This window comes from Entelurus aequoreus, linkage group LG15 (assembly GCF_033978785.1).
Source record: "Entelurus aequoreus isolate RoL-2023_Sb linkage group LG15, RoL_Eaeq_v1.1, whole genome shotgun sequence".
NCBI classification, from domain to species: domain Eukaryota; kingdom Metazoa; phylum Chordata; class Actinopteri; order Syngnathiformes; family Syngnathidae; genus Entelurus; species Entelurus aequoreus.
This window is the reverse complement of record NC_084745.1, coordinates 56,326,856-56,339,829: the sequence shown is the minus strand read 5'-3', so window position 1 is coordinate 56,339,829 and position 12,974 is coordinate 56,326,856. Positions and strand designations below refer to the sequence as shown.

The 12,974-nt window shown below is 32.8% G+C and overlaps 1 protein-coding gene across 2 annotated transcripts in view; it reads left to right on the top strand.

The window, feature by feature from the left end:
* Nucleotides 1–8,606, top strand: part of LOC133630282 (zinc finger E-box-binding homeobox 1-like) — a 280,408-nt gene extending 271,802 nt beyond the window's left edge. For both annotated transcript variants that reach the window (XM_062021794.1, XM_062021796.1), the window contains exons 7-8: nucleotides 2,525–2,687; nucleotides 4,631–8,606. In XM_062021794.1, coding sequence (XP_061877778.1) covers nucleotides 2,525–2,687; nucleotides 4,631–5,046 — 579 coding nt within the window. In that variant the 3' untranslated portion in view covers nucleotides 5,047–8,606. The remainder of the gene's footprint in view (nucleotides 1–2,524; nucleotides 2,688–4,630) is intronic.
* The last annotated feature ends 4,368 nt before the right edge of the window (nucleotides 8,607–12,974 follow it).

The following is a 12,974-nucleotide window of genomic DNA, read 5'->3' as shown; positions in this document are numbered from 1 at the left end:
AGGACCAGAAGTTAGTGTATTAGATGTAGATCTTCATGAAGGCACTGGTCGTAGGATTGTATTACAAGCGATTTTCTCAAAGCTAACATGCTAGGAAGGGCTTCCATTGCTCCATCTTACTTGCCAGCTAGCGGACTTTACAGAGTTCCCAAGCTAGTATGCGATCCATTTTTGAACAATAGAAGTTGAATGTTACTGCTATTGCTTTTGTTGTTAGTAGTAGTAGTAATACTGTTGTTAGTAGTAGTAATACTGTTGTTAGTAGTAGTAATACTGTTGTTAGTAGTAGTAATACTAAGAGTTGTGGATTATCAGTTCAATTCTTCATATTTTTGACTTGACTACTATAAAAGCAGTGGTGGTAGTGACAACCCACCGGATGACAGGGTGTCACTCCAACACAAACTTTATTTCCCCTTTTGAGTGTGCATTACGGTAAGTAGCTATCTGGGTTCCTTCCAGCGGGTAAGACTTGACCGTTTTTAACCACTTCCTGATTTGTGTTGATGAAGATGGCTGGAACATGACTCCGACTCCAATCGGATGGGTGATATCTAGAAATGTATAAAGAAATAAATAACGACCTTGATGATGGCTATTCATTGAACATAGACTTTAATGGTGTGCATGATGGATGGAGATCTTCCACAATGCGCCACTTTACTGCAGAAGCTCTTTATTGATTTGATGGAAGCCTTTTTATACGCCTGCTTCCTTGATTTACTCCACCGCAGGGTGGGGAATTGATCCTGTGCCAGCTACAACACAGTCAGCAACTACATTAGCAGTGGCACTGGACCACTATAGACTTGAAAGCTGCAACCACAGCATTTCACCAGGAAAGAACATTTTCCATTCCATATATAAGCCGCACCGGACTATAAGGCGCAGGTTGGGGAATGAGTTATTTACACGGTAGGATTCTGTAAATGTGTATTTACCCGCTTTGTTTCCAAACGGTGTCTATAACAAGACAGTAAAACGGCTGATCAGACAAAACACAAGTCATGGTCATGGACCCACTGGCTGCGCAAGCTAGCTCTCCAATCAGCTATACAGACTCAATAACTCCACGGTGACGTTTTTGGTGAATTTACTGAGGAATTTGTGAAACTGAAACAATACAAAAAGAATGCCATTGTAAGTTAATAATACTAACACAGACATTCGTAGTAGCTAATGCTAACGGCGCTAGCTTCATTACATTACGATAGCACGTACAAACACTCCTACAGACATTACACATGGGACGCTTTAGTAAGTAAGAATTGTTGTAGTTATGTTGTAAAAGTGTTTGTGGTGATGAGTGAAGAATCCATGCGACTTCCTGGTTCGAGGCATTAAAACAGGAAGTATATTTTCAACCCGCATTACCTGCAGTGAGCAAACTCGTCCAAAAGATGGCAGAGTAGCGCAAATAATGCCATTGCAAGTTAATAATAGTAACACAGACACTCATAAAAGTGTTAGCATATTAGCTAGCTTGATTAAATTACGATAGCACGTACAAACACTCCTACAGACATCACACATGGGACGCTTTAGTAAGTAAGAATTGTTGTAGTTATATTGTAAAAGTGTTTGTGGTGATGAGTGAAGAATCCATACGACTTCCGGTTCGAGGCATTAAAACAGGAAGTATATTTTCAACCCGCATTACCTGCAGTGAGCAAACTCGTCCAAAAGATGGCAGAGTAGCGCAAATAATGCCATTGCAAGTTAATAATAGTAACACAGACACTCATAAAAGTGTTAGCATATTAGCTAGCTTGATTACATTATGATAGCACGTACAAACACTCCTACAGACATCACACATGGGACGCTTTAGTAAGTAAGAATTGTTGTAGTTATATTGCAAAAGTGTTTGTGGTGATGAGTGAAGAATCCATACGACTTCCGGTTCGAGGCATTAAAACCGGAAGTATATTTTCAACCCGCATTACTTGCAGTGAGCAAACTCGTCCAAAAGATGGCACAGTAGCGCAAATAATGCCATAGCAAGTTAATAATAGTAACACAGACACTCATAAAAGTGTTAGCATATTAGCTAGCTTGATTACATTACGATAGCTCGTACAAACACTCCTACAGACATCACACATGGGACGCTTTAGTAAGTAAGAATTGTTGTAGTTATATTGCAAAAGTGTTTGTGGTGATGAGTGAAGAATCCATGCGACTTCCGGTTTGAGGCATTAAAACAGGAAGTATATTTTCAACCCGCATTACCTGCAGTGATCAAACTCGTCCAAAAGATGGCGCAATAGCACAAACAATAACACACCATTTCAGTCCGCTGCTGAGGTTTAATGCAAACTATTGAACATTACAGCCATTAGCAAGGAAAATCCATAAATCAGCCGCACCGTTTCCTAAGCCGCATGGTTCAAAGTGTAGGCAAAAAGTACCGGCTTCTAGTCCAGAATTTACGGTGACTATTTCCCCGCTTTTTCTGACTCCATTTAAAAAAAAAAATTTAAAATCCCGGTGAAGTCATTTTGTGCTTTTCCCGCCACGTCAGGAGGAGAAGCAGGACACGAGCTCGGAGGGCATGGAGGACTCGGACTCGGGGCCTCTGAGGAAGAAGATGAAGAAGACGGAGAGCGGCATGTACGCCTGTGACCTGTGTGACAAGATCTTCCAGAAGAGCAGCTCGCTGCTCAGACACAAATACGAGCACACAGGTACGGAACATGGAGTGTTTATTCAGCTCCATTCCATCAGATATGACTCCACTCCCCAACTGCTCCTCAACTAGTCCTTTTAGCACTGAGAGCCAAGTGCAGGTCCACCCTCTGAGAGGATGAATACCTTCTTGTTCCCCTCAAATAGTTGGCCAGCACACGGTGCTTCTTCAACAACTGAGGCAACACTAACCTTCTCTGCTTGGATCGCACTAAAAAAACAAACAAAAAACAACAACTTTTTAACGAGAATGAATTCAATGTTTAATATTGCTGCAAGTTGCAAGCACAAGACAGTTGATTGTGTCTTTTTTGGGGTTTTGTTGCGCCCCAAAAAGTGTTCATACTGTAAGTATGAGCACTTTTTACGCACTAGCATCTTAGTTGTAGTTTTTTTAACAAATTTGGAGATGTTGAAATCACCATGTAAAATCGCTCATGCTAATCGGTAGCACGTCAATAGCAAAGCCGATGTATATTAGCATCGAGCTAGCATGTATTAGGAAAATTAAAGCCTCACCTAACTTACATCGGAGCATTTCTTGAGTCGCATACTTTGCGAGCAGTGAAAAGTGCAACATTACCTGGACCAGGGGTGTGTACATACCAACGCCCGCGAGTCAAATGTGCCCCGCCAGCATCTTTAATTTGGCGCGCGAGACGATGGCACGAGTTCAGTTTCAGTTAGCAACCTTGCCCTCTTGTGGAAAATGTAGGAAACTCAGGTCAGTGACCATGATGTTTATTTCCTTGATATCAAAGGCATAGCATTTACTTCTAGGACCCATGTTTTTTTTAATACTATTATGCATGATGGCCGCCATGGATCAGTCGCAGGGTTCAAAGCGTAGGGAAAAAAAGCTTGTACAAATATGCATGAAAACCCTCCTACAGACGTCACACATGGGACACTTTAATAAGTAAGAGTTGTTTTAGTTATATTTTAAAACTAACAAATGTTTGGAGTGATGAATGAAGAATCCATACGGGTAGAAACGCTACGGATGGATAGAAGACGGAACGGTTGAAAGCTGTAAATGGACGGACATTTAACCCAGCAGCACTTTGTCCAAGAGATGGCGCCATAGCACAAACAATGACACACCTTTTCAGTCTATTTGCTTGCTTGTTTGTTTTATACTATTTGCATGATGGCCGCCATAGATCAGTCGCAGGGTTCAAAGCGTAGGGGGGAAAAAGCAGCGTCTTATAGTCCAGAATTGAGGGTACTCTCTAATGAAGTATTACTGGATTGTACTAAGAATTGAGGGTACTCTCTATTGAACTATTACTGGATTGTACTAACAATTGAGGGTACTCTCTAATGAAGTATTACTGGATTGTACTAACAATTGAGGGTACTCTCTATTGAAGTATTACTGTATTGTACTAACAATTGAGGGTACTCTCTATTGAAGTATTAGTGGATTGTACTAACAATTGAGGGTACTCTCTATTGAAGTATTAGTGGATTGTACTAACAATTGAGGGTACTCTCTATTGAAGTATTACTGGATTGTACTAACAATTGAGGGTACCAACAATTGAAGTATTACTGGATTGTACTAACAATTGAGGGTACTCTCTATTGAAGTATTAGTGGACTGTACTAAGAATTGAGGGTACTCTCTATTGAAGTATTACTGGATTGTACTAAGAATTGAGGGTACTCTCTATTGAAGTATTAGTGGATTGTACTAACAATTGAGGGTACTCTCTATTGAAGTATTAGTGGATTGTACTAAGAATTGAGGGTACTCTCTATTGAAGTATTAGTGGATTGTACTAAGAATTGAGGGTACTCTCTATTGAAGTATTAGTGGATTGTACTAAGAATTGAGGGTACTCTCTATTGAAGTATTACTGGATTGTACTAAGAATTGAGGGTACTCTCTATTGAAGTATTAGTGGACTGTACTAAGAAATGGTGTTTGTGTGCACAGGCAAGCGTCCGCACGAGTGCAGCATCTGCAGCAAGGCGTTCAAACACAAACACCACCTGATCGAACACATGCGCCTCCACTCGGGGGAGAAACCCTACCAGTGCGACAAGTGCGGCAAGCGCTTCTCCCACTCGGGCTCCTACTCGCAGCACATGAACCACCGCTACTCCTACTGCAAGAGGGAGTCCCCGGGCCAGGAGGAGGACACCCTGGGCGGGGCCCGGGACCCCGGCCTGGTCCCCTTCCAGGTGGACTCGGACGAGCGGGGGAGCAGCGCCAGGGAGGACGAGGAGAGCGAGGAGGAGGAGGAGGAGGAGGAGGAGGAAGGTGCGGTCGACATGAACGACATCCAGGTGGTGCAGGTGGAGGAGGAGGAGGAAGGAAGTAAGAGGGCCGGTGAAGAGGAAGGGGACTGAGAGAGAACTACTGTGTAGAAACCCGGGTGTGCCTGAAAATTACTTTTCTCAACATTTGTACAAATAATGAAGGAAGACTTTTTATCAGTGTTACTAATTCCACGCCTGGGAGATGTTTTTATGGCCAAAGTCAGTATTTGGTGGCAGGATGAAGACTACCAGCTTCCATGCAGCTTTTCTACCCTCCAGTATTATTAGTCCTGTGCGGCGCCGGCCTTAGGGACAAAACATCGGAGCGACGAGACGGCTCTTTGACGCTTTTACTCACCTTTTGACATTTTAGGACCCACGCTCATTCCCGCGTATTTCTACTTCACCACATAGTATTCAAAGTACTCTCCAGTCCGAAAGAGGAAGAGACCATACAGTATTAGCTGCAGGATTCTCACAGGAATGAGGCCAAAGTACCTACTGTATTAGGACCACGCTTGTTTTCTTGCTACTTTGAAGAAGTAGTCAAGAGTACTCTGTGATATTTTTCTATGTTGTGAAAGTGTGAGGTACACAACAACACTGCCTGGAGTCTCGTCACCCACACAGTGATCTATGTTTCAATAACAGAACCAGGAGTCATGGTTTCAGAGTACAGTACAGTCGTCCCTCGTTTATCACGGCTAATAATCCTACTTTCCACAAAGTAGGATTATTATGAATGAATCAAATAGTATATTGTTTATTTTGACCATGTAAGACTTATTATTATTGCACCAAATATTATATATTTTTGAAGGTGACTGTGGTAAACAAGTTTGGACAAAGATGAATTATTATTTATTAATCAAATATTAGACATTTTTGAGACATTATTATTTATAAATGAAATTGTTGACATTTTTTAAAGTGAGCGTGGTAATATACACATTCTGACAAAGTAGGATTATTGTTAATAAATATATATATTTTTAAAGCTGACCATGGTAAACAAGTTTTGACAAAGTAGAATTATTATTAATGAATGAAATATTAAGACATTTTTGAAAGTGACCGTGGTAAAGAAAAATTCGGCAAAGTAGATTATTATTAATAAATACATACATTTGAAGGTGACAGTGGTAAGCACATTTCTACAAAGTAGGATTATTGTTATTAAATATATATATTTTTTAAAGCTGACCATGGTAAACAAGTTTCGACAAAGTAGAATTATTATTAATGAATGAAATATTAAGACATTTTTGTAGGTGACTGTGGTAAACAAAAATTTGGCAAAGTAGATTATTATTAATAAACACATACATTTGAAGGTGACCGTGGTAAACACATTTTGACAAAGTAGGATTATTAACTTTTTTTTTTTTTTTTAAGGTGACCGTGGCAAACACATTTTGGCAAAGTAGAATTATTATTAATTAATGAAATATTAATGAATTTTTGAAGGTGACCCTGGTAAACAAATTTTAGCAAAATAGGATTATTTATGATAAATATATATTTTTTAAGGTGACCGTGGTGAACAAATTTCGACAAAGTATTATTAATGAATGAAATATTAAAATACATTTTTTAAGGTGCCCGTAGTAACACATTTTGGCAAAGTAGAATTAATTATTAATTAATTAAATATTAATGAATTAAATATTAAGACATTTTTGCAAAGTAGGATTATTATTGATGAATATATATTTTTAAGGTGGCCGTGGTGAACAAATTTCAACAAAGTATTATTATTAATGAATTAAATATTAATGAATTAAATATTAAGACATTTTTGCAAAGTAGGATTATTATTGATGAATATATATTTTTAAGGTGGCCGTGGTGAACAAATTTCAACAAAGTATTATTATTAATGAATTAAATATTAATGAATTAAATATTAAGACATTTTTGCAAAGTAGGATTATTATTGATGAATATATATTTTTAAGGTGGCCGTGGTGAACAAATTTCAACAAAGTATTATTATTAATGAATTAAATATTAATGAATTAAATATTAAGAAATTTTTGCAAAGTAGGATTATTATTGATAAATATATATTTTTAAGGTGGCCGTGGTGAACAAATTTCAACAAAGTATTATTATTAATGAATTAAATATTAAGACATTTTTTAAGGTGACTGTGGTAAACAAAAATTCAACAAACGAGGAGGATTATTGTTAGTAAATATATATTTTTGAAGGTGACCGTGGTGAACAAATTTTGACAAAGAAGGATTATTATAAATGAATGAAATATTAGACATTTTTAAAGGTGACTGTGGTAAACACATTTTGGCAAAGTAGGATTATAATTGATAAATAATACATATTTTGAAGGTGACCGTGGTAAACACATTTTGACAAAGTAGAATAATTATTAATGAATGAAATATTAATGAATGAAATATTAAGACATTTTTGAAGGTGACTGTGGTAAATAAATTTTGACAAAGCTGGAATATTAATGAATAAAATATTAGGCATTTTTGAAGATGAGTGTGATGAACGAATTTCGGCTTAGTAGAATTATTATAATGAATCAAATTTGTATTATATATTTTTTAACACAATTAGAGCCCTGTTAACATGAAATAACATCCATGTAGTCACTTCTACATTCATTTCAGCCAATATAGTAACCTTCAGTACATTCTACTGTAGATTATAGTACTCCTATGGTAGTCACCCGGCCACTACAACACAACCACAGCCTGGAAATGGGCTAATGTCGACGACAAAGTGCGCATTGCAGAAGTTGAAGATGAATCAAAAAGATTAGCCGCCATGTTGTTAGCATTGTTCACCCCGCTCGGTGAATATCTTAACGGATAGACTGTAATACATAAATACTACTTCATTTGGGCCAAAAACATGCGTTACTATTTCCCCCCCCCCCCCCCCCCCGAGGGACGACTGTACAGTAACGAGTAGTTTCTTTTCTGGCGAGTTCAAGAGAGTAAATGGGCCTTTCCCTAAATGTCAAAGCGGACGTAAAAGACGGAGAATGAATTTGATTTGCTCCTTCTTCTATTCAGGCAAGCCCCGCCTCCCGAGCCTTATGCAACGTTCCAAAAAAAGAAAGAAAAGAAGTAAGATGCATACTTGTGAAGAAAAGTGCCATTGAATATTGATCAGGTATTCCAGGTCCCAGATCTCGTGGACCACATTCTGTACGCATCATTTGGAAAATGTCAGTATTAATTTTATTGTTGACTTCCTGCCTGGACGGACGTTACGTTCAGCAGGTGCAGTATTAACCCCCGTTTAGTCATAGAGAACTTTTATATTTATGTCTTTTTTTTTATATTTCTTTATGCTTTATTTATTTCACTACGTAGTGTACAAGACTGTAGTTTGTATTAATACGATAATATATTTTAGTCTGGGGGGAATTTTTTGTTTTGTTCAAGCGTGGCAAATTGGAACGTGTTTTTGCACCTGTTGCTTTTTCTCCCCGCTAAAACCAAGCTACTGAACGTGTTCTTGTATGTTGTTAGCATGAGTGTTGTATTGAAGGATTTAACCACCCAAAGACTAAATAATATTCTTCCAATTCTTTCTTTCCTAGACCCACTTTTATATGTTTTAACAGCCTTCTCTTCTTTTTATGACTCCCCGTCTCACAATAAAATACACCAAATGCACGCTTCTGCCTCTCTCTACGTCGGCTTTATGCTGCCAATACGATCACATCTACCCTATTTTATGGGCTATAATGCTGCACACACCAAATTTTAGAAGAAAAAATTATTTTTACATATACATACATATGTATGTATATATATATATATATATATATATATATATATATATATATATATATATATATATATATATATATATATACACACACACTTATAAACCTTTCCACACTTATATGTGTAAAAACAATATTATTTTATATATATATGTAAAAATATGTGTGTGTATATATATATATACACATATGTATATATATGTATATATACATACATAACAATATTTTTACATATATATAAAATAAAAAATATTTTTAGACATATACATATATAAAATAAAAACTTTTACATATACGTAAAATAAAAAAAATGTTTACATACAGTATATATGAAATTAAAATTATTTTTTACATATATATAAAATAAAAAATACATTTACATGTATATAAAATATTCTTACATATATATGTAAAATAAAAAATGCATTTACATATATATATAAAATAAATATTACATATGAATATATATAAAATAAAAATGTTTTTACATATATGTATAAAATAAACAAATATTTTTACATATATGTAAAATAAAAAGTATATTTACATATATATATAAAATAAAAAAATTGCATATATATATATATATATAAAATCAAAAGTTTTTACATATATATATAAAATAACAAATATTTGTACATATATGTAAAAAAAATTTTTTTACATATATATGTAAAATACAAATATTTTTGCATATATATATAAATATATATATATATAAAATAATGAATATTTACGTATAAAAATAAAATAAAAAATATTTTACATATATATATAACATACAAGTATTTGTACATATATACATGTATAAAATAAAAAATATTTTACATATACGTAAAATAAAAAATATTTTACATATATAGAATATTTATATATATATATATATATATAAAATAATAAATATATTTACATATATATATAAGATTCTTACATATGTAAAATATATATATTTTTACATATATATATATATAAAATACAAAATATTTTTACATATATATAAAATATTCTTACATATATATGTAAAATAAAAAATATGTTTACATATATATATATAAAAATGTTTTACATATAAATAAAAAGTTTTTACATATATATCTATATATAAAATTCAAAATGTTTTTACATATACATAAAATAAGTATATTTACATATATATATATATAAAATAAAAAATATTACATATATATGTATATAATAAATGTTTTTACACATATATATATATATATGTATATATATATAAAATAAAAAATATTTTTACATATTTGTAAAATATATTTTTAACATATATATGTAAAATAAAAATATTTTAACATATTTATTTATATATATATATATATATAATACAAATATTTTTACATATATAAATTAAAAAAATATTTTACATATACGTAAAATTAAAAATAGTTTTATATATATATAAAATGAAAAATATTTTTACATATATAAATTAATAAATATATTTACATATATATATATATATTCTTACATATATATGTAAAATAAAAAATGTTTTTACATATATATGAAGTAAAAAATATTTTAACATATAAAATAATAAATATATTTACATATATATGTACAATAAAAATATGTTTACACATATATATATAAAATAAAAAATATTATTATATATATATGTATTTATAAAATAAAATCAAAAATGTTTTTACACACACATATATATATATATATATATATATATATATATATATATATATATATATATATATATATATATATATATATATATATATATATAAAATAAAAGATATAACATATATATATGTAATAAAAAATGTTTTACATTTATATCTGTATATAAAATTAAAAATATTTTTACATATATGTAAAATAAAAAGTAGATTTACATATATATATATAAAATATCAATCAATCAATCAATCAATGTTTATTTATATAGCCCTAAATCACAAGTGTCTCAAAGGGCTGCACAAGCCACAACGACATCCTCGGTACAGAGCCCACACAAAATAAAATTACATATATATATATATATATATATATATATATATATATATATATATATATATATATATATATATATATATATATATATATATATATATATATATATATATATATATATATATATATATATAAAATAAAACATGTTTTTACATATACATATATATATAAATATATGTCAAATATTTTTTTTTACATATATGTAAAATATTGTTTTTTACATATATATGTAAAGTAAAAATATTTTTACATATATATGGATATATATATATACAGTATATAAAATGACAAATATTTTTACGTATATATATAGATTAAAACATTTTTTTACACATTATATAAACAAATATTTCTACGTATATATATATAATAAAAATATTTTACATATATATATAAAATAAACAATATTTTTACATATATATATCAAATAAAAAATATTTGTACATATATGTAAAACAAAAAGTATATTTACATATATATATAAAATAAAAAATATTATTACATATATGTAAAATGTTTTTTTACATATATATATATAAATATATATATATATATATATATATATATATATATATATAATGACAAATGTTTTTATGTGTGTATATATATATATATATATATATATATATAAAATAAAATATATTTGTACATATATATATATATAAAATACAAATATTTTTACATATATAAAATACAAATATTTTACACATACGTGAAATAAAAAATATTTTTACATATATATAAAATAAAAAATATTTTAACATATATATAAATTAATATATTTACATATATATATATAAATATATATATATATATATATATTTTTACATATATATATGCAAGCATTGCATTAGTATGAGCGATACTGCCCCTGTAACTACCAACATTTGAAGTATCGTTCACAACAAAAGTATCAAACAGAAGAATAATTATTATTAAGTGTATGTTGGAACAAGAAGTAAGCAGATATTAACAGGAAATGATTAGTAATAGTTGTTATATTATCATTTATACTCTGAAGAGTATATTGTTGGTATCGCAGGCGGCTGCGACATTTATGGCGATACAGATTTGAGACAATATTTCCCAACCCTACTGGACGATGGCGGTGTCCTGGCTGGTCCAGCAGCATTTAAAAGCTCTGTGTTATTCTCCTCCAAATATATGTCATGCTACAACCTTTGCTAGCAGTGCAGTCTGCTTGTTAGCGGCCCAAGGTCTGACCTATTGATCCAGATTAGGTTCCCTTCCCCCCCCCACCCCCCACGCCCCCCAGCATGAATTAGTAATGGATTGAGCCCAAAAAAATCCATAGTCCTTTGAGAAGTGGAAAATGATACAATAGTAGCTGGTCTATTTCTGTTGGAAAGGAGCGACTCGGGCTGAAAACTGTATCACGATATCAGTGTTTTATATCGATAATTATTGACGTTTTTTTTATGACCTACGGAAAATGAGGAGCAGAAGAAAAATATATTTATTTTGAAATGTAACTTCCTGTGATAATAGTCCTTCTGGTATCAAGGCACAAAGGAAATGTCAACACAAGCATGGAAAATACTCACATAGTAAAATTGTACACTTAACAATAACATCTTAAAAATCATCAATATGGAAGAAATGCTTCATAAAGTGTAAGAAAATAGTGCAAAGTGGGAAAATGTAAACATAGAAACCTGAGAAGAACTATTTTCTGCAGGTTTAGTGACACCCAGCCAGGGATATAGACCCAGGACTCTGACACCCAGCCAGGGATATAGACCCAGGACTCTGACACCCAGCCAGGAATATAGACCCAGGACTCTGACACCCAGCCAGGGATATAGACCCAGGACTCTGACACCCAGCCAGGGATATAGACCCAGGACTCTGACACCCAGCCAGGGATATAGACCCAGGACTCTGACACCCAGCCAGGGATATAGACCCAGGACTCTGACACCCAGCCAGGGATATAGACCCAGGACTCTGACACCCAGCCAGGGATATAGACCCAGGACTCTGACACCCAGCCAGGGATATAGACCCAGGACTCTGACACCCAGCCAGGGATATAGACCCAGGACTCTGACACCCAGCCAGGGATATAGACCCAGGACTCTGACACCCAGCCAGGGATATAGACCCAGGACTCTGACACCCAGCCAGGGATATAGACCCAGGACTCTGACACCCAGCCAGGGATATAGACCCAGGACTCTGACACCCAGCCAGGGATATAGACCCAGGACTCTGACACCCAGCCAGGGATATAGACCCAGGA